The sequence below is a fragment of the Lolium perenne genome, chromosome 2, assembly GCF_019359855.2.
Source record: "Lolium perenne isolate Kyuss_39 chromosome 2, Kyuss_2.0, whole genome shotgun sequence".
NCBI classification, from domain to species: Eukaryota; Viridiplantae; Streptophyta; class Magnoliopsida; order Poales; family Poaceae; genus Lolium; species Lolium perenne.
Window position 1 is genome coordinate 86,678,734 of NC_067245.2, and position 25,282 is coordinate 86,704,015.

Genomic DNA, 25,282 nt, shown 5'->3' on the forward strand with positions numbered 1-25,282 from the left:
AGCACCTGTGTTGCCCTGGGCCAAGCTCAAGGGCTGGGACAGAGTTGAAGTGATGTTTTCTCTATATATTACCTGGGGTAATTTATCATGTTGGCTACTGCCTCCTGAGTTTGTACATAGTGAGACCGTCCGGTAGTAACTTGTGTTGTAAATATGACTTTTCAGGCAATAAATTCAAGTTTGAATCTGATACTTGTGCCTCCTGAGTATGTACATAATGTTGTACAATGTTATTGTACCTTCACTAAATTTCCGTAGAATGTACATACAAATTCCAGCAGTTAGAATCTATAATAATATATATACTTATAATGGCTACAATGCTGTCTCGCTTTTGCATTGCGTCGGGGCGCAACGGGTCATCTAGTTAGTTTTAGCGACGCGTGAAAGAAGGATCGGTATACACTTTCGAAACATTCATGATCATTCAAGCGCGAAAGAGCTACAGGACTACAGACCATCCACGTCCAGAATCAGACAATCAACTTATAAACCATCAGTCATTTACAAGGCGACCCAGGAAGAGAGAAGAATGTGAACAAAGGGCGAAGTAATTAATATCAAGATTTGGCAACCCAAAAGGAGCACCTCAATGCTAGCTCCATCTCCTTTTCCCAGCACGTAGCAGCCACATGCAGAAGAGCAAGCTAGGGCGAAACCAGTGCAGCAGCACGCTGATCCACTTATGTACTGTGGAAGTGATATGCAGACTTCGCGTATCTACGATAACATGACTGTGAGAGCTGCTATGGCGATGTGGGCAAACGACAATTGAAGCACCTGCAAAAGAGCGAGAAACATTTCGCTGCATGTGAGAACCGTCTCGCAAAGATACATTGCATAGCTACAGGCCTACAGCCACCTAAATTCAGAGATCGAGTTTCCAACAAATTTGCAGAATGTGACAAGACTAAGCCTGAAGAGTGAAGAGCCTTACCGTCTGTGTGGCATCCGATTTGTGAGTCGGCGGCAGGTACCCGAGCAGGCCGAAATCGTAGACCGGCGTGCCGTCAGGGTAGAAGAGCCCGTAGTTGCGCTCGGAGGCCGGCCCGGGCTTGAGGTTCTCGTTGAACAGCGCGAAGACGAAGGCGTCAACTGCCACCGCCGGCCTCAGGGGCGTGCCCTCCTTCATTTCCATCCTGCGCAGCAGGTTGCTCATGTACATCCCGGCGTACTGTGGCGTGGCGCCCGCCTCGTCAGGGTCACCCTTTGACGGCCACCCAGTCTCCGATATCTTGACTTCGACGTCCGTGTGTCCAAGCGCCTGGATCGCAGCATAGACGGAGTCCATCTGGGCGTAGAGCATGTTGTCGTAGTGAAGACCGGTGGTCGTGTCCGTGACTCCGGCGGTTGGCTGGAACAGAACGTACTCAAGCGGCACGTGACTGGGGTCCTCCTTGTAGGCGAAGTAGGGGTAGATGTTGACGAGGAACGGAGAGGTCGCCGTCGAGAGGAAGTCGAGGAGTGCGGCCATGTAGGGCGCGACGTCGGGACGGAATGCCCCGGCGGAGGGAGGGTACGAGCTGCCCATGATGTCGAGGGACAGCGCGGTGGTGACGTTCACCTGCCCCTGCAGCCCCAGGGCGGCGAGGGCCCCGTGGACGGACTTCATGGCGGGCAGGAGGTTATCCTTGATTGCGGCGTCGTTGCCCTTGAACACCTCGTTCCCGACGGTGATACAGGTGATCCGCGTGCGCGTGCTGGAGAGGTGGTACGGCAGGACGTGGTCCTGGACCCACGCCTGCGCGGTCGCCGGATCAGTCATCGCCGACAGGTTCTCGTTGCCGACGCCGATGACGAGCTCGACGTCGGAGCCACGAAACGCCGTCAGGATGCTGTGATCCGCGTCGTAGAGCTTCACCTTGCCCACGTTCATCGACCGGACCAGCCATGAAACCTGGGACGGGGAAGGCAGGTTGTCGGCGATCTGCCCGTAGTTGATCCCGATCGACGCTCCAGCAGCCACCGCCTCATCCGCTGCATGCAATTGTAACTGAGAGTGAGGAGAAAAAGCAAAACCACATAGTGTTTGAGGTCTTCAAAATATTAACGATATTGATATAAGTTCATACCAAATATGTACAGATTCACTCATCTTTTATTCTAAACAATATTTTTTACAAGGTTTTTAAGACAATGATTCAAAATTTCACTATAAACTTGATATCCAAACAAGGGTTCCCCGTAAACTTATATAACCGCCTAACAACCTAATATCTTGTTTGGGTGCAACAACTAAAACGGGAATTGATAAAACTGAGTTTCCACAAAGCCAGGAAAGTGTGTTTTGGCAAAAACGAGTATTAGTAGTTTTTGTCAAAACGCGATTACCCAAAACTCGAGCAGGTCTCGTTGGGCGGAGACTACCCAGCTGTCTACGATCTTTGACATTCGATAGGATCCCGCCGGCGGAGGCCACAAGCCTCCTGACCTTCTCGTGCAGCTCCGTCGAGGTCAGCGAGCTCGGCCGACTCCTCGACGACTCCGGCACCTGCGCGACGCTAACCCGGGGGACCTAAGCCATGGCCAGTAATCGATTTCCTACATCCCATGGCCTGGGAAAGCTGCCGCACTGTTCATACGCGTGCTAAGGCCAGCTGATATAGCTCTGCTTCGTCTCCTTTCCTGTAGTGGTGCGCTTATCGCCGGAGACAGACGGACTGCTCGTTCAAACTCATGACTCCTTGCTCGCCGGCCACCTCCACACCATTACCGGCAGGCACGCCGCCTCGTCCCACATGCATCGCGCACTGGCGCCGTCTCCGTCGCGCCTGCCTTTCCGAGCTCTTCCACGCCGCCCGGCTCGCCAGCTACGAGCACATCCGCCATGACAAGTTACCCGCGCTCCTCCGTGGCCTGCACGCGGTGGCGACGTCCGGCCGAGCGGCAGCGACGTAGTGTAGTCAAGGAGCACCTGGTCACTGAGAGTCCGAGACACTGCACATGATCTCGAGCAGGTGCCGGAGTCATGAGAAAAGCTCAACAATTGTGAAACATGAAGCAGGCTAACGAGCCTCTCGGAGATTCTGGGAAAAAAATGGAGACGATAGAGATTAACGGGCGAGGAGCCGAGGAGCCGAACAAGATACGCGGCACGTACCGGTTAACAATCCAAACATAGTTTTGCATCGACTCAATCCTAACAGAATTATGAGCAAAACTCGTTTTACGAAAAGTCATTCTAAAACGTGGTTTACTAAAACGCATCGCTAAACTCCTCTATCCAAACAACCACTACATGTTTGCTAGCACCCTAATCCTCTTCAAACTATCTATTTAATCGTCCATTAACCAGTGACCAGCACTACGGGAGAACAGGGCTTTGCCGTGCGCCACTTTGCACGGCAAAGACCCCTATACGCACGGCAAAGCCTTTGCCGTGCGCGCGCGCACGGTAAAGTCTGCCCGGCAAAGATAGCGCCGGCAAAACCAACGTTGCCGTGCGCGTGGTCGTTTTGCACGGCAAAGGCCTCTGCCGTGCGCTCTCGTCTGTGCCGTGCGCCAAAGTCTGTGCCGTGCGGCATTGCGTTGCCGTGCGCTGGGGGCTTTGCCGTGCGCGCATACGTTGCCGTGCGGCCAACCCTTTGCCGTGCGCGCATACGTTGCCGTGCGGCTGCTCTGTGCCGTGCGCACGCTTTGCCGTGCGCCACCTCGCACGGCAAAGTGCTTTGCAGCACACCCCCCAGGACCTCCCAGGTCTACAGGCTGCCGCCACGTGGCTCCTTTGCCGTGCGTGTGCACACGGCAAAGTGACCAAAAGTCCTTTGCCGTGTGCACACGCACGGCAAAGGGCCCTGTTTTTTTCATTTTTTTGCTGTTTTTTGCTTATTCCCTGCATTTCAAATATAGCAATTGACAATAAAGCATATACTCATATAATCTTCAACATAACATCACCAAACACTACGGGAACACCACAAATACATCAAACACACACATTCATGCATTACATAGAGTCCATAGTCCATCCACACAAGTTACATAGAGTCCATAGTGCAATGTCCAATATTACAATCCATTACAAGCATACAATCCGACAAAGTGCACGAAGACCATGCCATCAACCTTGTCCTCCTCCGCTTCCGCCGGCCTCATTGTCATTGCCTTGTGAATAATTATCTATAAGGTTGATGGAATGAACATTTGCATTTGCATTTGCATATTGAACACTTGAACAAGTACAAGTAGCGGGTTGGGCACAAGAGGACTCACCGAGGTTCATGCTCCGGATGATGTTCATGTTGTTGACGGTGATAGGTGTCCCCGGGGTCTGAGTGGGCGGTGGCGGCATCCACAGGGAGTAAGGTGGAGGAGGAAGACTCCCCGGTGGAGAAGACAGAGCCGTCTGGCTCATCAGCCAGCTCATCTGTGCCTGCTGCTGCTGCATCATCTGCTGCCGTTGCATCTCGCCGCATCATCTCGTGTTCTGCCGCCGGTATCGCAGAATCTGCTGCTCCATCTGCGCCCTTTGCTCCTGGGCCGCCTGCTCCTTCGCTGCCATCTCCTCCTACGTTGTGTTGCCGCGATGTCATTAACATTTCAATGGAAAGCATGTAAAGGAAATGTAGAGACCCGAGGAAGAACATACCCGTAACCGCTCGACAGCTAGATCCGAAGCCCGTGGCCGGGGCTCTACCTCAGGCTGGCCGCTCTTACGACCACGATGGATCTGGCGGAGAGAGGGAACCCTCGCTGGGTCGACGCACCCGTCACCAAACCATAGGCGGCCATGCTTCAAGCCTTCTCCCGCAAGCACCGCGACCTCAGGGTCAAAGTCCTCGGCCTCTGGATTGGCCTCCTCGCCGTACTTCTGCTTGAACTTGGAGACATACGACGTGCACTGGGTCTCGGATTGCGGGTTAACCCACACGGACCCCGTCTCAGGATCAGGCGTCTTCCTTTGCTTCATCTTCTTTAGCACGGCAAAGACGTTAGGCTTCGCTCCTGTCCTGACTTCCTGCAAAAGAGAACATGTAATTGAGTGAAGTGACACACCCTTGCGGAGTTAACAAATATATAACATGAATTCAAAGAATGAAGGAACCATTAATTTGCTCACCTCCTTCTGCAGGTGAAGAGAGATGGGGATGCTGCCTTGGATATGCGATCCACCTCGCATCTCTGCCCGCTTCGCCTTGCCCTCCTCGTGCTTCTTGAGGTACTGGGGGCATGTCCACCACATGACCATCGCACGAAAGCACCTATCGTCGTTGCCGACGTACTGAGGAGGGTTCTACATGCACAAGATAAACCCATTATGGTAAAATAAACTACATGGCGATAAAGAAATCAATAACACATAAATGCAAATACCTGCAAGTACTGCCACGGCTGCATGAGCGTGTCGCGAGCGTCCTCCTTACTCATGTGGACGAAGCGGTCGGCGTGCCAGTCGCGGACGCATTGAATACGTGCCTCGTAGTGCATGCCAGTCACCCTCTTCCTTGCAAGCTGGTGTAGGACATCATCGCACGCATTCTCCTTGCCCTCGGCCCTCTTGAAGTATTTCTGCAACCATGCACATAGGTAAAACAAGGGGCATTAGTGCAATTATTGTGAACCAAGGAGAGTGTATGAATGGTAAGAAGTCAAAAGTCACGTACCCAGAATTTGTAAACAACCAAATCCGCCGCGGTGCCGCGGCCAAGAGGATCTTCCGCGAGGCTGTAGTGCGCCCACCTCCAAGCTACGTCGCAGCCACCAGTAGGGAAATTGACTATCCCAGGGAAATACCATCTAAGTAGGCCCCCAAGGATGTTCGAGTACCCGCGTGGCGGTCTCTGCGTCGGGTCTTCAAACTGGAACGAGCTGCACCATGAAACGACAACATCAATATGTATGTGATAATAATTTTGATAATGACAAAATTGCGATAACGAAATGCCAAAAAATAACATGTACCTCCTTCCATAGGGCACAAGAACAACGTGCCTGTAGCGCCAGCTCTTCAGCGAGGGGAGCTGTGTTATCCCACGCCGATATGGCTTCCTATCACGTGGCCTCAGCCTCTCCACAGCTGGAACGTACTGGTAATCCTCCGGCTCACACCACTCTAGGCTTGGATCAGGATCGAACACTAAGTTCCCCAACCCCTCATCCTCCGAGAGGTCCTCCTCGTCCCCCTCCTCCTCCTGGTCCTCCCCACCCCCCTCCTCCTCCTGGTCCTCCCCACCCACCTCCTCCTCCTGGTCCTCCCCACCCCGTGGTGCTCCTGGTCCTCCTCCTCGTCATCATCATCGGCTGCGGGAGGGGGCTAGGACTAGGAGTGAGTACCCGCGTCGCATTCTTCCTACGCGGCCGCCCTGTGGGAGCGACAGGAGGGGGGCTAGGAGGGGGGGTAGTAGCTCGGCCCCGCCTCGAAGTCCCTACACCTACCAAGTCCTTGAGCTTCTTTTTAAGACCGCCACCCCTTTTTTTGGCGGCATGCTTCAATCACCTGCAAACACAAATGAAGAGAGTGGTTTATTAGTACGCAATATTGTAAAGAGATAAATATTAGTGAAAGCAACAGAAATATAAGTAGATGAACATTAATGAAAGCAACAAATAATGCAAAAGGATGAACATTAATTAATTAGTGGAAGCAACAAATAGCTACCATAGAGTTCTCTCAAACATAGCACGGAGTTCTTACAAATAACCTAGCTAGACAATCTCTATTACACGGAGTTATTACAAATAGGCTAGCCTCACAATTACTACTACATAGATCGTAGCCCGTGTCGCCATCCGTGATTGGACCGCGTGTCTCCTCATCGTCATCGAGGCTCGGCGAACCAATAATCATCAATGAAACCTGGAGGTGGTCCATCCGCATCGAGGTCAATCCCTGCTTTGAACGCCTCGAGCAAACTCAGGTCTTCCGGGGCACGAGACATCCTCGGCTTCATCTTCGCATTGTCTCCATCCAGGGCCGAGTCTTCTTGTTCATCGTCTACGACCATGTCATCGATAGTCGGCAAGCCGATTGTGAAATGGCCGGGGAGCCCTTCTTCCTGATAAAACTCGACACTCCTTTGCCGAGGGGTCTACGCGGCGGTAATCGTCCTTGTTTGGCGGGCGGCCTATTGCGTGAAGGCACCGTCATCACAACATCCCATCCATGTAGACGTTTTGTCGGGTTTCGCACGCGTACGGGAGATAGAATACTTGAAAGGCCTGGGTTGCCAAGATGTACACATCCTCTCCCTTATAAACGGAGTTCCTTTCAACTTCGACCAACCCAATTTCAGGATCCCGTCTCACCCGACGTGGGTCAAACCAATGGCATTTGAAGACGACGGGATTTAGCCCTTTGTGAAACCCGTAATTCAGCTCGTATATACCCTCGACTCTTCCATAGTAATGGAGCCCATCATCACCTTGACATACCACCCCACTATTTATTGTCTTCGCGTTGGGCCGGCTTGTTGTGTATTGATGGGTCTGGAAGCGATACCCGTTCACGTCATAGGAGTTGAACGCTTCTACGGAATGGTCAAAGCCCCTAGCAATTTTTCTTAGCTCTGACTTCATCTCTTTGTCAGTTCTTGCCTACAAGTTTAGCACAAGAAGTTTAGAACGAGAAATGACCGATAAATGTCGGAAGTGCTAGCTAATTTGGATAGAATAGTACCAAATTACAAAACCAGCTACTGAAATCGAAACCGCCTCCCTTATCGAAAATTTGCTTGGATTCTTCCGGGGTAGGCTCCCTGTGGGTATTCTTCCAATGTATAGCCTTGAATTTCCTATACCGATGAAAAGAGGAAGAGTTAGCCACGAACATACGAGTGAATGTTTGCGAATAATTAAATGGTTCGCACTTACTCGATGTACGGCTTCACTTCGACCATGGTGTTTAAGACATACGAGTGGATCAAGGTCCGCTCAGGTAGGTCCGTTCTGTACGGCTTCGAGCCACTTGACTTGCCACCAAGCCCCACGAAGATGCTAAGCTTGGGTACTTCTTCATTGTTGGCGGCATTGTAACGGAGGACCGGGTTGTGCTTTGTGGGAATGTTGGGATCATAGTGCTTAGTGGTGAAGTTTGCCACCTCCACGTTCAGGACTGTCTCGGCTATGGATGCTTCGATCTTGCATTTATTGCCAGTCATTTGACGAAGCTTTTGTGTTTCTCTCTCGGGACCAAACTGCCAACGGCCCCAATTCGGGCCCCCCCTTTAAGCACACCTCCGCGAGGTGCAGGATCATGTGTTGCATCGGATTAAAAAACCCTGGAGGAAAGATCTTCTCCAGATCGCAAAGCAACACGGGTGCCTCTTCATCCAGCTTCTCAATCACTTTAGTGTCTAACTCCCTAGCACAAATCTGGCGGAAGAAAAAACTCAACCTCGCTAGCACTCGCCAAGTCTTCTCAGGGACATAGCCTCGAATCATCACCGGCATTATCCGCTCAAGCCATATGTGGTAGTCATGACTCTTCAGTCCTTGTACTCGCAGCATTTCAATGTTCAGGCCCCTCATCCAGTTGGCTGCGAACCCATCGGGGAAAAACAAGGAGTCCTTCATCCATTGGAAGACCTCCCTTTTTTGGGCCTTTGTGAGGCAGAATGGAGCGTGTGGCTTAGTCCAAGTTTTTTTGGCACCATTAGGTGGCTGCATGTTCAACTCCGGCCTATCACACCACATTTCTTGATCAATTCGAGCCTTTATGTTATCCTTCGTCTTCTCAGTGTCCACAATCGTGCTCCAAATGGCTTCACTGATATTCTTCTCGGTGTGCATTACATCAATGTTATGCGGGAGCTCGAGAAACTCAAAGTAAGGGAGCTTCCATAAGCACGGCTTGTGAGTCCATTGGTGTGTCTCCCCATATCCTAAGAAACCATTCCCATCAGGGCTAGGCTGAAGAGCATCTAACTCGGCCTTGATTTCCGTTCCGGTCTTCGGAATTGGCTTCGGGCCACGGACAACACGGCCTTTCTTGAAACTCTTTACATCACTCCTGTATGCATGCCTCCGCTCAAGGAACTGTCGAGCTTCATCAAAGCATGAATACTTGCCTCCCTTGTTTAGCCGTAAGAAAGTCACGGCACAGCACCTTGTGGGCAAGGCCACTTCCCATGTGTACACCACCCGAGAACAAAGCACGTGCCGGCAGGTCATGCAGGACGTGTGGTACCACACATACATATCGAAGTACTCCTTCTTTGATGCGTCATATGTTCGGATCCCGCGACCTTCCCAGCCACGAACCAAGTCATCCACCAGCGGTTCCAGTACACATTCATGTTCTTGCCCGGGTATTTGGGCCACAGGATTATCATCGACACAAACATGTTCTCTCGATCTCATGCGTACGCCAGGGGAGGTTCATGGGAATAACAAACACCGGCCAACAACTCGTATACTGCAGCCGACATACCATATGGATTGAACCCATCGGTTGATATCGCAATCGCTACGCTCCTCGGGTCACACTGCTTTCAGTGGAAATTTCTTCACAAAGTTCTTCCATGCAGTACCATCCGACGGATGTATCATCTTGTCGGTGTATCTGTTTCCTTCCACGGCCCACCTCATCTGCTGGGCAGTATCCTCGGTCATGAAGAGCCGCTGGATCCTCGGTAGAACTGGAAGATAGCGGAGGATATTCTTGGCAACCGTGGTCTGCCTCTTCTGACCATCACCATTGCGGTCTACCTCAAAGTACCTAGAGGAATTGCATTTGATGCAATAATTTGTGTCAGCGTGCTCCTCTCTGAATAGCATGCATCCCTTTGGACAAGCGTGTATCTGCTGAGATGACATCTTAAGGTCACTGAGCAATTTGGTCGAATAGTAGAAGTTTTGCGGCAAGAGGTGCCCTTTCGGCAGAAGGCTGCCTACGATGACCAGAAGTTCATCGAACCCATCTCTGCACAAGTTCCTATGGCACTTCAAGGCCATAAGGCGAGCGATGGCATCTAGTTGGGTAACCTCTGTATTTTCATGTAGGGGTTTCTGCGAAGCAAACAGAGCCTCATAATACTCCTTTGTGTTTTCCTCCGGGTCCTCACTTGTCTCCGCATCCTGAGGTGTCTCCACCTCTACATGAGAGCTTTCAGGCACATTACCATTAGCCAAGTTTTCTAAGCACCTATCAAAACCAGTGTCATATTCCCCCCTAGGTTGAATCTGCCGCACCTCCTTCCTAGCACGTTTCTTTCCCTTTTCTCCATGGTAAGTCCAAATCCTGTAGGACGGTGCGAACCCAAACTTGATCAGGTGCATACTCATAGTTTCCTTGTCCTGTGCCTTTCGGTTAGCGCACTTACTACAAGGGCACCAAACACTTATAGGTCTGCTAGGGATGGCAAACGCCCTATCCACAAACTGCTCGGTCTTTTCTCCCCATTCATCAGTATAGTCCCACTGACTGGTTCTGCCATCGTACATCCAGCCACGATTATCCATCCTCTAATCAGCAACAAAACAGACGAACATAGCATTTATATATCAAATACGAAATAAATGCATCATATATTTATTTATTTTACGCGTGCATCAACCTGAAACTCTACTAGGTGGGCTCCTAGCAGCCGCCGGATCCGTAGATTGAGTACGTTCTACCAGCTCTACCCCGATCCGAGACAGAATTTCGGCAGCACCTCCCCGCTGCTCTCCCGATACACGTCTCGGCAAAAAGCCGAGAGGGGTGTGCATCCGGAGAACAACGGGGAGGCGCTACCGAAATCCTGTCTCGGATCGGGGTAGAGCACGGAGAACGTACCCAACTACGCATCCGCCGGCTGTCCCGATAAATGCCGTAAGAGTTACGGTTCATAATATGCGAGACCACTAATGCATATTTATCCGCGTAACCCTTACGGTCGGGAAGAGACGCCTAGGTATCGCGACAGACTTGGTGATCTAGACACACAAAAACCTAGGTACAAGAGAGGCGAACGGATTCTCACCCTCGAAGCGTGACCGACAGCCGGCGAAGAAGACCAACGACCCTCTAAGAGAATCACCAAAGAAGATCCGGAACGCCCGTCAAACACCCCCGCGACGCCGCCCCTCATGTCCACCTCGAAGCATCGCCTGCATAACAAAAAAATAAAATAGTCATGCAAGTGAACAAGGATTTTTTACAATAGTGGTATAACATATTACTTCACCACAAAGAATTTCCTTCCGGCACATTACCATATGGGTCTGGAAACGCGCTACAATTACAGCCCGCACCCGCCCGAGGTATTCACAAAACCTCACTGTCCCCGATCTCCCCGCATGTGCCTAGTTCCCCTTCAACTGGCCACACCCGCACTCCACGGCCGGCGCCTCCCACTTGCCACCGCATGTATTTCTAATTTACACTACATTACCTTAACTTACTAAAATCCTATTTCTATTTTACACTACATTACCTTAACTAAATCCTATACTACACTAAAATCAACACTAAATCCTACATTACAATCTAGCTACACTAGTATCTTACCTATAGGGGATGGCGGCCGGAGCTGAAGCGGGTGGTGGCGGCCGGAGCTGCGGGTGGTGGTGGCCGGGAGCGAGCAGCACGGGCAGGGGCAGCAGCAGGGACCAGAGGTGGTGGCGGCGCGCGAGGAGCAGGGACCAGGGGCGTGCGGCGTGTGCGTGGTGGCGGGAGGCGGCGGCGTGTGCGTGCGGCGGGCCGGAGACGGCGACGATGGGGCCGGGAGGGAGGAGGGAGGCAGCGGCGACGTGCCGTGGAGGGAGGACCGTGGCGGCGGCGCGCGAGGAGCAGGAGCGTGGCGGCGGCCGGCGCGCGAGGAGCAGGAGAGCGTGGCGGCGGCGCGCGAGGAGGAGGGCCGTGGAGGGCGTGGCGGCGGCGCGCGAGGAGGAGACGCGCGTGTGTGAGGGCGTACGTGTGTGGTCGGGGTGAGGATAAGGGATCAAGTACCGATCTGGACGTTGCCGTCCACCGGCCTTTGCCGTGCGCCCTTCCTCCTTTGCCGTGCGGACAAGCTTTGCCGTGCGCCAAACGGCCTTTGCCGTGCGCAACGGCTCTTTGCCGTGCGGCACTGCACGGCAAAGATATTTTTTTTTTCCTTCTTATTTCAAAAGTATTTTAAACCTGATTTTCACCATTTTAATTGTCGACACCATTCAGTTCTATTTCAGAATTATATTAAACCTTACTGTCTTGATGAAGAATAAGTTAGAGAAGGGGTGGCTCATGGAATCTATGGTGTAGACCCGTCGAGGCACAAACCGCTATTTGGGGGGGAGGGGGACAATGCCGTCGGACCCTAACCCCAACCCTAAACCTTAATCCTAACCCTGACCCTAAACCGTAACCCTAACCCCAACCCTAAACACTAACCCTAAATCGTAACCCTAACCCTAACCCTAAACACTAACCCTAAATCGTAACCCTAACCCTAACCCTAAACACTAACCCTCTAAATCCCTAAACCACGACGCCGGAGCTGCAGAACCATGCATCATAAACCCTAACCCTAACCCTAAACCCTAAACCTATACCTAACCATAAATACTTACCCTTTAACCTAAACCCTAGCCCTAGCCCCTAAACCCTAGCCCTAACCCTACACCTAACCCTAACCAGTAGACCAGGCACACCGTCGATCGTGTGATAATGGCTCTAGCTGCTGGTATATGTGCCAAAGGGTCCCAATCTTTGGTTTTCCATGTGTATATGTACTAAACAAACCTAAAAGAATGAAAAGTTACATTGGTGCACCCTCGCGCGGAGAAATCTAGGGGGGTAGACCCGCCGGGGCACACGTTCCGCTGTTTTGGGGGGAGGAGGGGGATAACGACCGCCGGAGCACCGGAACCCCACCAAACCTTGCATGTGGACCTATGATATGTGTCAAAGTGTGATGCAAGGTGTAATGGTGCAAAAGTAGCTCCCCTAAACCCTAAACCCTAAACTGGGGAGGCTTCGAGCCCTAAACCCCTCTAAATCCCTAAACCACGACGCCGGAGCTGCAGAACCATGCATCATAAACCCTAACCCTAACCCTAAACCCTAAACCTATACCTAATCATAAATACTTACCCTTTAACCTAAACCCTAGCCCTAGCCCCTAAACCCTAGCCCTAACCCTACACCTAACCCTAACCAGTAGACCAGGCACACCGTCGATCGTGTGATAATGGCTCTAGCTGCTGGTATATGTGCCAAAGGGTCCCAATCTTTGGTTCTCCATGTGTATATGTACTAAACAAACCTAAAAGAATGAAAAGTTACATTGGTGCACCCTCGCGGAGAAATCTAGGGGGTAGACCACGCCAGCACACGTTCCGCTGTTTTGGGGGGAGGAGGGGGATAACGACCGCCGGAGCACCGGAACCCCACCAAACCTTGCATGTGGACCTATGATATGTGTCAAAGTGTGATGCAAGGTGTAATGGTGCAAAAGTAGCTCCCCCTAAACCCTAAACCCTAAACCGAGGCTTCGAGCCCTAAACCCCTCTAAATCCCTAAACCACGACGCCTTGAGCTGCAGTAACCATGCATCATAAACCCTAACCCTAACCCTAAACCCTAAACCTATACCTAACCATAAATACTTACCCTTTAACCTAAACCCTAGCCCTAGCCCCTAAACCCTAGCCCTAACCCTACACCTAACCCTAACCAAGAGACCGGAGCACACCGTCGATCGTGTGATAATGGCTCTAGCTGCTAGTATATGTGCCAAAGGGTCCCAATCTTTGGTTCTCCATGTGTATATGTACTAAACAAACCTAAAAGAATGAAAAGTTACATTGGTGCACCCTCGCGCGGAGAAATCTAGGGGGTAGACCCGCCGGGGCACACGTTCCTGTTTTGGGGGAGGAGGGGGATAACGACCGCCGAGCACCGGAACCCCACCAAACCTTGCATGTGGACCTATGATATGTGTCAAAGTGTGATGCAAGGTGTAATGGTGCAAAAGTAGCTCCCCTAAACCCTAAACCCTAAAGCGGGGAGGCTTCGAGCCCTAAACCCCTCTAAATCCCTAAACCACGACGCCGGAGCTGCAGAACCATGCATCATAAACCCTAACCCTAACCCTAAACCCTAAACCTATACCTAACCATAAATACTTACCCTTTAACCTAAACCCTAGCCCTAGCCCCTAAACCCTAGCCCTAACCCTACACCTAACCCTAACCAGTAGACCGTGCACAACCGTCGATCGTGTGATAATGGCTCTAGCTGCTGGTATATGTGCCAAAGGGTCCCAATCTTTGGTTCTCCATGTGTATATGTACTAAACAAACCTAAAAGAATGAAAAGTTACATTGGTGCACCCTCGCGGAGAAATCTAGGGGGTAGACCCGCCGGGCACACGTTCCATTGTTTTGGGGGAGGAGGGGGATAACGACCGCTGGAGCACCGGAACCCCACCAAACCTTGCATGTGGACCTATGATATGTGTCAAAGTGTGATGCAAGGTGTAATGGTGCAAAAGTAGCTCCCCAAAACCCTAAACCCTAAAACGGGAGGCTTCGAGCCCTAAACCCCTCTAAATCCCTAAACCATGACGCCTTGAGCTGCAGAACCATGCATCATAAACCCTAACCCTAACCCTAAACCCTAAACCTATACCTAACCATAAATACTTACCCTTTAACCTAAACCCTAGCCCTAGCCCCTAAACCCTAGCCCTAACCCTACAACAACCCCTAACCAAGAGACTGTGCACACCGTCGATCGTGTGATAATGGCTCTAGCTGCTGGTATATGTGCCAAAGGGTCCCAATCTTTGGTTCTCCATGTGTATATGTACTAAACAAACCTAAAAGAATGAAAAGTTACATTGGTGCACCCTCGCGGAGAAATCTAGGGGGGTAGACCCGCCGGGGCACACGTTCCGCTGTTTTGGGGGGAGGAGGGGGATAACGACCGCCGGAGCACCGGAACCCCACCAAACCTTGCATGTGGACCTATGATATGTGTCAAAGTGTGATGCAAGGTGTAATGGTGCAAAAGTAGCTCCCCCTAAACCCTAAACCCTAAACTGGGGAGGCTTCGAGCCCTAAACCCCTCTAAATCCCTAAACCACGACGCCGGAGCTGCAGAACCATGCATCATAAACCCTAACCCTAACCCTAAACCCTAAACCTATACCTAACCATAAATACTTACCCTTTAACCTAAACCCTAGCCCTAGCCCCTAAACCCTAGCCCTAACCCTACACCTAACCCTAACCAAGAGACCGTGCACACCGTCGATCGTGTGATAATGGCTCTAGCTGCTGGTATATGTGCCAAAGGGTCCCAATCTTTGGTTCTCCATGTGTATATGTACTAAACAAACCTAAAAGAATGAAAAGTTACATTGGTGCACCCTCAGCGGAGAAATCTAGGGGGTAGACCCGCCGGGGCACACGTTCCGCTGTTTTGGGTGAGGAGGGGGATAACGACCGCCGGAGCACCGGAACCCCACCAAACCTTGCATGTGGACCTATGATATGTGTCAAAGTGTGATGCAAGGTGTAATGGTGCAAAAGTAGCTCCCCTAAACCCTAAACCCTAAACTTGGGAGGCTTCGAGCCCTAAACCCCTCTAAATCCCTAAACCACGACGCCGGAGCTGCAGAACCATGCATCATAAACCCTAACCCTAACCCTAAACCCTAAACCTATACCTAACCATAAATACTTACCCTTTAACCTAAACCCTAGCCCTAGCCCCTAAACCCTAGCCCTAACCCTACACCTAACCCTAACCAGTAGACCAGGCACACCGTCGATCGTGTGATAATGGCTCTAGCTGCTGGTATATGTGCCAAAGGGTCCCAATCTTTGGTTCTCCATGTGTATATGTACTAAACAAACCTAAAAGAATGAAAAGTTACATTGGTGCACCCTCGCGCGGAGAAATCTAGGGGGGTAGACCCGCCGGTGCACACGTTCCATTGTTTTGGGGGAGGAGGGGGATAACGACCGCCGGAGCACCGAACCCCACCAAACCTTGCATGTGGACCTATGATATGTGTCAAAGTGTGATGCAAGGTGTAATGGTGCAAAAGTAGCTCCCCTAAACCCTAAACCCTAAAGCTGGGAGGCTTGAGCCCTAAACCCCTCTAAATCCCTAAACCACGACGCCGGAGCTGCAGAACCATGCATCATAAACCCTAACCCTAACCCTAAACCCTAAACCTATACCTAACCATAAATACTTACCCTTTAACCTAAACCCTAGCCCTAGCCCCTAAACCCTAGCCCTAACCCTACACCTAACCCTAACCAGTAGACCAGGCACACCGTCGATCGTGTGATAATGGCTCTAGCTGCTGGTATATGTGCCAAAGGGTCCCAATCTTTGGTTCTCCATGTGTATATGTACTAAACAAACCTAAAAGAATGAAAAGTTACATTGGTGCACCCTCGCGCGGAGAAATCTAGGGGTAGACCCGCCGGGGCACACGTTCTATTGTTTTGGGGGGAGGAGGGGGATAACGACCGCCGGAGCACCGGAACCCCACCAAACCTTGCATGTGGACCTATGATATGTGTCAAAGTGTGATGCAAGGTGTAATGGTGCAAAAGTAGCTCCCCCTAAACCCTAAACCCTAAACTGGGGAGGCTTCGAGCCCTAAACCCCTCTAAATCCCTAAACCACGACGCCGGAGCTGCAGAACCATGCATCATAAACCCTAACCCTAAACCCTAAACCTATACCTAACCATAAATACTTACCCTTTAACCTAAACCCTAGCCCTAGCCCCTAAACCCTAGCCCTAACCCTACACCTAACCCTAACCAAGAGACCGAGCACACCGTCGATCGTGTGATAATGGCTCTAGCTGCTGGTATATGTGCCAAAGGGTCCCAATCTTTGGTTCTCCATGTGTATATGTACTAAACAAACCTAAAAGAATGAAAAGTTACATTGGTGCACCCTCGCGCGGAGAAATCTAGGGGGGTAGACCCGCCGGGGCACACGTTCCGCTGTTTTGGGGGAGGAGGGGGATAACGACCGCCGGAGCACCGGAACCCCACCAAACCTTGCATGTGGACCTATGATATGTGTCAAAGTGTGATGCAAGGTGTAATGGTGCAAAAGTAGCTCCCCTAAACCCTAAACCCTAAACTGGGGAGGCTTCGAGCCCTAAACCCCTCTAAATCCCTAAACCACGACGCCGGAGCTGCAGAACCATGCATCATAAACCCTAACCCTAACCCTAAACCCTAAACCTATACCTAACCATAAATACTTACCCTTTAACCTAAACCCTAGCCCTAGCCCCTAAACCCTAGCCCTAACCCTACACCTAACCCTAACCAGTAGACCAGGCACACCATCGATCGTGTGATAATGGCTCTAGCTGCTGGTATATGTGCCAAAGGGTCCCAATCTTTGGTTCTCCATGTGTATATGTACTAAACAAACCTAAAAGAATGAAAAGTTACATTGGTGCACCCTCGCGCGGAGAAATCTAGGGGGTAGACCCGCCGGGGCACACGTTCCGCTGTTTTGGGGGGAGGAGGGGGATAACGACCGCCGGAGCACCGGAACCCCACCAAACCTTGCATGTGGACCTATTATATGTGTCAAAGTGTGATGCAAGGTGTAATGGTGCAAAAGTAGCTCCCCTAAACCCTAAACCCTAAAGCGGGAGGCTTCGAGCCCTAAACCCCTCTAAATCCCTAAACCACGACGCCGGAGCTGCAGAACCATGCATCATAAACCCTAACCCTAACCCTAAACCCTAAACCTATACCTAACCATAAATACTTACCCTTTAACCTAAACCCTAGCCCTAGCCCCTAAACCCTAGCCCTAACCCTACACCTAACCCTAAACAGAAGACCAGGCACACCGTCGATCGTGTGATAATGGCTCTAGCTGCTGGTATATGTGCCAAAGGGTCCCAATCTTTGGTTCTCCATGTGTATATGTACTAAACAAACCTAAAAGAATGAAAATTTACATTGGTGCACCCTCGCGCGGAGAAATCTAGGGGGGTAGACCCGCCGGGGCACACGTTCCGCTGTTTTGGGGGAGGAGGGGGATAACGACCGCCGGAGCACCGGAACCCCACCAAACCTTGCATGTGGACCTATGATATGTGTCAAAGTGTGATGCAAGGTGTAATGGTGCAAAAGTAGCTCCCCCTAAACCCTAAACCCTAAACTGGGGAGGCTTCGAGCCCTAAACCCCTCTAAATCCCTAAACCACGACGCCTGAGCTGCAGAACCATGCATCATAAACCCTAACCCTAACCCTAAACCCTAAACCTATACCTAACCATAAATACTTACCCTTTAACCTAAACCCTAGCCCTAGCCCCTAAACCCTAGCCCTAACCCTACACCTAACCCTAACCAGTAGACCAGGCACACCGTCGATCGTGTGATAATGGCTCTAGCTGCTGGTATATGTGCCAAAGGGTCCCAATCTTTGGTTCTCCATGTGTATATGTACTAAACAAACCTAAAAGAATGAAAAGTTACATTGGTGCACCCTCGCGCGGAGAAATCTAGGGGGTAGACCCGCCGTCCCGCTGTTTTGGGGGGGAAGGAGGGGGACGGCCGCCGGAGCACCGGAACCCCACCAAAACTTGCATGTGGACCTATGATATGTGTCAAAGTGTGATGCAAGGTGTAATGGTGCAAAAGTAGCTCCCCTAAACCCTAAACCCTAAACTGGGGAGGCTTCGAGCCCTAAACCCCTCTAAATCCCTAAACCACGACACCGGAGCTGCAGAACCATGCATCATAAACCCTAACCCTAACCCTAAACCCTAAACCTATACCTAATTAACCATAAATACTTACCCTTTAACCTAAACCCTAGCCCTAGCCCCTAAACCCTAGCCCTAACCCTACACCTAACCCTACCCCGTAGACCAGGCACACCGTCGATCGTGTGATAATGGCTCTAGCTGCTGGTATATGTGCCAAAGGGTCCCAATCTTTGGTTCTCCATGTGTATATGTACTAAACAAACCTAAAAGAATGAAAAGTTACATTGGTGCACCCTCGCGGAGAAATCTAGGGGTAGACCCGCCGGGGCACACGTTCCATTGTTTTGGGGGGAGGAGGGGGATAACGACCGCCGGAGCACCGGAACCCCACCAAACCTTGCATGTGGACCTATGATATGTGTCAAAGTGTGATGCAAGGTGTAATGGTGCAAAAGTAGCTCCCCCTAAACCCTAAACCCTATAGCGGGAGGCTTCGAGCCCTAAACCCTCTAAATCCCTAAACCACGACGCCGGAGCTGCAGAACCATGCATCATAAACCCTAACCCTAACCCTAAACCCTAAACCTATACCTAACCATAAATACTTACCCTTTAACCTAAACCCTAGCCCTAGCCCCTAAACCCTAGCCCTAACCCTACACCTAACCCTAACCAAAGAGACCGAGCACACCGTCGATGGTGTGATAATGGCTCTAGCTGCTGGTATATGTGCCAAAGGGTCCCAATCTTTGGTTCTCCATGTGTATATGTACTAAACAAACCTAAAAGAATGAAAAGTTACATTGGTGCACCCTCGCGCGGAGAAATCTAGGGGGGTAGACCCGCCGGGCACACGTTCCATTGTTTTGGGGGAGGAGGGGGATAACGACCGCCGAAGCACCGGAACCCCACCAAACCTTGCATGTGGACCTATGATATGTGTCAAAGTGTGATGCAAGGTGTAATGGTGCAAAAGTAGCTCCCCCTAAACCCTAAACCCTAAACTGGGGAGGCTTCGAGCCCTAAACCCCTCTAAATCCCTAAACCACGACGCCTTGAGTCAGAACCATGCATCATAAACCCTAACCCTAACCCTAAACCCTAAACCTATACCTAACCATAAATACTTACCCTTTAACCTAAACCCTAGCCCTAGCCCCTAAACCCTAGCCCTAACCCTACACCTAACCCTAACCAAGACCGGTGCACACCGTCGATCGTGTGATAATGGCTCTTGCTGGCGGTATATGTGCCAAAGGGTCCCAATCTTTGGTTCTCCATGTGTATATGTACTAAACAAACCTAAAAGAATGAAAAGTTACATTGGTGCACCCTCGCGGAGAAATCTAGGGGGTAGACCCGCCGGGCACACGTTCCATTGTTTTGGGGGAGGAGGGGATAACGACCGCCGAGCACGGAACCCCACCAAACCTTGCATGTGGACCTATGATATGTGTCAAAGTGTGATGCAAGGTGTAATGGTGCAAAAGTAGCTCCCCCTAAACCCTAAATCCTAAACTGGGGAGGCTTCGAGCCCTAAACCCCTCTAAATCCCTAAACCACGACGCCGGAGCTAAAGAACCATGCATCATAAACCCTAACCCTAACCCTAAACCCTAAACCTATACCTAACCATAAATACTTACCCTTTAACCTAAACCCTAGCCCTAGCCCCTAAACCCTAGCCCTAACCCTACACCTAACCCTAACCAGTAGACCAGGCACACCGTCGATCGTGTGATAATGGCTCTAGCTGCTGGTATATGTGCCAAAGGGTCCCAATCTTTGGTTCTCCATGTGTATATGTACTAAACAAACCTAAAAGAATGAAAAGTTACATTGGTGCACCCTCGCGCGGAGAAATCTAGGGGGGTAGACCCGCCGGGGCACACGTTCCGCTGTTTTGGGGGGAGGAGGGGGATAACGACCGCCGGAGCACCGGAACCCCACCAAACCTTGCATGTGGACCTATGATATGTGTCAAAGTGTGATGCAAGGTGTAATGGTGCAAAAGTAGCTCCCCCTAAACCCTAAACCCTAAACTGGGGAGGCTTCGAGCCCTAAACCCCTCTAAATCCCTAAACCACGACGCCGGAGCTGCAGAACCATGCATCATAAACCCTAACCCTAACCCTAAACCCTAAACCTATACCTAACCATAAATACTTACCCTTTAACCTAAACCCTAGCCCTAGCCCCTAAACCCTAGCCCTAACCCTACACCTAACCCTAACCAGTAGATCAGGCACACCGTCGATCGTGTGATAATGGCTCTAGCTGCTGGTATATGTGCCAAAGGGTCCCAATCTTTGGTTCTCCATGTGTATATGTACTAAACAAACCTAAAAGAATGAAAAGTTACATTGGTGCACCCTCGCGCGGAGAAATCTAGGGGGGTAGACCCGCCGGGCACACGTTCATTGTTTTGGGGAGGAGGGGGATAACGACCGCCGGAGCACCGGAACCCCACCAAACCTAGCATGTGGACCTATGATATGTGCAAAGTGTGATGCAAGGTGTAATGGTGCAAAAGTAGCTCCCCTAAACCCTAAACCCTAAACTGGGGAGGCTTCGAGCCCTAAACCCCTCTAAATCCCTAAACCACGACGCCGGAGCTGCAGAACCATGCATCATAAACCCTAACCCTAACCCTAAACCCTAAACCTATACCTAACCATAAATACTTACCCTTTAACCTAAACCCTAGCCCTAGCCCCTAAACCCTAGCCCTAACCCTACACCTAACCCTAACCAGTAGACCAGGCACACCGTCGATCGTGTGATAATGGCTCTAGCTGCGGGTATATGTGCCAAAGGGTCCCAATATTGGTTCTCCATGTGTATATGTACTAAACAAACCTAAAAGAATTAAAAGTTACATTGGTGCACCCTCGCGCGGAGAAATCTAGGGGGGTAGACCCGCCGGGGCACACGTTCCGCTGTTTTGGGGGGAGGAGGGGGATAACGACCGCCGGAGCACCGGAACCCCACCAAACCTTGCATGTGGACCTATTCTATGTGTCAAAGTGTGATGCTAGGTGTAATTCACCAAATGGTGCATGGCATGGATCCCCGGTCTGACATTCCTCACCTTCGGGCGATAACACTTAACAGATTCCTGGACGTGTACGGTGAAGTGTCCCGCCGCGGGTATATCGGGGGCTAGACTGTGCCAAAGGGTACCACACATGGTTTTCCATATGTCCATGGACTAAACAAACCTAAACCTATGAAAAGGTATATTGGTGGAACCTCGCGCGGAGAAATCTAGGGGGTAGACCCGCCGTCCCGCTGTTTTGGGGGGGAAGGAGGGGGACGGCCGCCGGAGCACCGGAACCCTGATATATGTGGGGGATGAGCATGGAGACTAATTTTGTATTTCACATAGTGTAATAAATAGTCATCAAAAAGAAAAACTAATTAACAAAATAAATATAAGTAGTAGATGAAATAAAATAGTTAGAAAAACAAATAAAATGTATATTGGCGCACGGCAAAGGGAGAAGCGCACGGCAAAGGACCCTTTGCCGTGCAACTGGTCTGTCTGCACGGCAAAGGGGCGGGACACGGCAGTGCCCAGGCCTTTGCCGTGCGCTGTTTCTTTGCCGTGCGGCTTGCAGGGACTTTGCCGTCCTAAAATCTTTGCCGTGCGCTGCTCCCATTCTTTGCCGTGAGAAACTTCTTTGCCGTGCGCCATATCTTTCTTTGCCGTGCTATGTTTCTTTGCCGTGCGCTGCTCTCATACTTTGCCGTGCATTTTTGCGTTGCCGTGCGCTCTTCTTGCTACGCACGGCAAAGAAATCTTTGCCGTGCAGCAGCTCACGGCAAAGCTTGGCTGCACGGCAGCGCCTGATTTTCCCGTAGTGCAGCCACTAGCAGATTAAAACATGAAGTAAAAAAAAACACGTTTGTCTTTATCTTCGAGCAGATGAACAAAGCTGTACAAATTTTTTGTGGAAGATGAACAATAGCTGCACAAAATTCTTGGAGAATATGACCAATAGCTGTACAAAATTAAGACTTCAAAACTGTACACAAACTAGAGGAGTGAAGCAAACACAAATAGCAGCGGATCACCAATCAATCAGAATGATCAATATAAAGAAGAGAAGATTTACACACCGAGTAGAAGGACAAGATGAGCCTTACCAATCTGCTGGAGAAGGAAGATTGCGGCTACTAGCAGCAGCCCCATCCCACCAGACATGTGAGCGCCACCACGTCCGCCTCCACTACTCTCCCGCCCTTGCCCACGATGACCTCGAGCGCTGACACCTGCAAACCACCCAAATCCGAGCAATCGCCAGACCCGATCGATCAAAGACGGCAGAAGTGGCCGAGGTAAGAAGAGCACGAGTGCAGGAGCAGAGTCCTCTTGTGATGCTACCTTGGTTGCGAGCTTGTCGACGTCGAGGCTGACGCGTGAGATGTGCTTGGCGGCGCGCCGCGGTGTAGACCTACATGAGAACGTGTTCGCTGGCTTGCTGAGGTGCAGAACGGCCTCGCCGGTCGCCGGTGACCAACAAGGCGGGTGTAGGAGCGGAGGTCTTCCGATTTATCGATAATGACGGCACCTACTGCTGCAGCTTGTACGTCGGCACCTACTGCTTCTAAAAGCCAGCGGAGGCTCGGATGTAGCGCTCGCCGGAGGTGAAAGACTGGCACGTCAAGTGGGCCGCGGCCGTGTGCCGGGCGGAGGACCTTTAATTCGAGTTTGTAACACCAACCAGCACCGAAGGCTATTTCGTTAAAAAAAATCCAATTTTTTCTAATTACTTTTCACTACCATGTTTTTTATTATTATTTTTCTTCAGAATTTTTAGTATTTCAGTTATTTGATAAGTTTAGTCTCGAACTACACTTAATCTCTAGTCAAATTACGTACTCGTGGTCAAACTTTTCGCTTGGTCACCTATCCTCCCACTACTTCAACACTATCATGCTTAACTTCCGAGTCCCTTCCGCCCCGCTTTCAAGTGCTTCGTGCCCGTATTATTGATACTAGTATCATATCAATCATATTAACTTCTTTCAAGTGCTTCCGAGTTTTTATAATTTTTTTTGAAAACCTGCATAAGAGAAGAATTTTTATCATTAAAAGGCTTGTCATTTGGATATATTATACATTTTTGCCTACTTCTTTTGCAAAAGTTAATGCCATTTTACCTTTTTCTAAAAACAATTTGCAAAAAAAGTTGAAATTCGAATTTGTTAATTTTCCCTAATAATACGTTGCGTAACATACATGAATCTCAAAAGATTGTATTTTTTGAATTTTCTAGCATTTTATTTTGTATTTTACAAAGCTAAAAAAAGAAATCCACTAAGGGTGCGTGGAGAGCAAAAAAACGTAGAAATCCTTTAGTCCCGGTTGTTAATATCAACCGGGACTAAAGGGTATACCGTTAGCTCTATTAGTAATACCAACCGGGAGTAAATGCTTTCGCCCCGGAGGCAACCTATCGCAACCCATTTAGTCCCGATTGATATTACCAACCGGGACTAAAGGTTTCAAACAGACTGGGACTAGAGGGTTCCATGGCCCGCGCCGTTCGAACAGGGACTAATGCGGCCCATTAGTCCTGGTTCCTTTTTAAACCGGAACTAAAGCTCCCAGGGGTTTGGACGAAAGCCCCATTTTCTACTAGTGGATTAAGCTTCCCGACTAGATGAAGAAATCCGCCAATGACCACGAGGATGGATCCTCGTCCAGCTGGCGGCGCCGCTAGGACTCTTTGCCGCGGCAGAACCCTACACGCGCCCGCATCCTTCCTCCACCTTCGTAGCCCCACCTCTTCGCTGGTCCGCAAGCGGCGGCCGCGGCGGTGCAAGCGCCTCGTCCGCATCGATCGGGCCGCAACAAGCGCTACATGCCGGTGGATGAGGCGCAGCGGCGGTGGGCGCAGGATGACCCCTGCTACCACCGCGACGTCTCCCTCCCGCATGGGTGGCACCTAAACAGGGGGAGACTACATGTTCCGACACCGCCCACGGATCGGCAAGCGTTGCGCCAGGATATGCGCTGGCGGATCCAGCTGCTGCCGCCGCTGGTGCAGCACGAGGCGGTCTACTGGTGCGAAGATTTATGGCACACCTTCCTCGCCTGGCAGCACGAGGCAGGCCGGGTTATCCGCGTCCGCTGGGATTTCATGCCCGCTGACGATGCTCCTGATAGCGCAGATAAGGTGTTCTACGACGAGGACGGCGACGACGACGATGAGGACGACGAGATGGAGGGCGTGCCTCCAGCGGCTGTAAAGTTGGAGGCGGTCGTCCCCTGACAGCTACGATGAGGAGGATGCCATGGCCGCCGCCTTGCAAGCGTCATTGGCCGACGAGGAGGCCAAGTACAGCTGGCTACGGCTAGAGGACGTCGTCTAGCTCTCGGCCATGGTGGCGGAGCACACCGCCTCCCTGCCGCCGCCACCACCTCTTTCGCGCACGCGCCACCACAGGCTGCATGGGACTGCCAGGAGGTCCCACCGCCTCCCCCTTACGTGCTGCCAGCGACACCACCGCGGTACGCGCAGCTGCCTCCTCAGTCTGCGCCGCCTCCTCCGTACTACGCGCCGCTTCCTCCGCATTACGCGCCACCAACAGAGGTGCCTGCTGGGGCGCAGCAGCTGTGGGTGCCCCGTCCTTCGTTGACCTCGTCTCCGACG

At 51.1% G+C, this 25,282-nt stretch overlaps 1 protein-coding gene and 1 long non-coding RNA gene across 2 annotated transcripts; both read right to left on the minus strand.

Annotated features, from left to right (window-relative positions):
- Window positions 1-471: 471 nt before the first annotated feature.
- LOC127333169 (glucan endo-1,3-beta-glucosidase 14-like) lies at window positions 472-23,211 on the minus strand. Its single transcript, XM_051359499.2, has 4 exons — window positions 23,008-23,211; window positions 22,770-22,895; window positions 938-1,977; window positions 472-780 (listed from the first exon to the last, which is right to left on the minus strand). The coding sequence occupies exons 2-4, from the start codon at window positions 22,825-22,827 to the stop codon at window positions 721-723; spliced, it is 1,158 nt and encodes a 385-aa protein (XP_051215459.1). The 5' UTR covers window positions 22,828-22,895; window positions 23,008-23,211; the 3' UTR covers window positions 472-720.
- Window positions 3,939-4,274, minus strand: LOC127333171 (uncharacterized). The gene is made up of 2 exons (XR_007871000.1): window positions 4,213-4,274; window positions 3,939-4,119 (listed from the first exon to the last, which is right to left on the minus strand). It is a non-coding gene; the product is annotated as an uncharacterized lncRNA (long non-coding RNA).
- Window positions 23,212-25,282: the final 2,071 nt, after the last annotated feature.

Excerpts from the sequence above, each read along its gene's own strand:
- LOC127333169 (XM_051359499.2), bottom strand. The coding sequence starts at position 22,827 with ATGTCTGGTGGGATGGGGCTGCTGCTAGTAGCCGCAATCTTCCTTCTC. Across the intron at positions 1,978-22,769 it reads CTTCCTTCTCCAGCAGATTG|CGGATGAGGCGGTGGCTGCT; the intron begins GTAAGGCTCATC and ends AATTGCATGCAG. Across the intron at positions 781-937 it reads AATCGGATGCCACACAGACG|GTGCTTCAATTGTCGTTTGC; the intron begins GTAAGGCTCTTC and ends GCTCTTTTGCAG.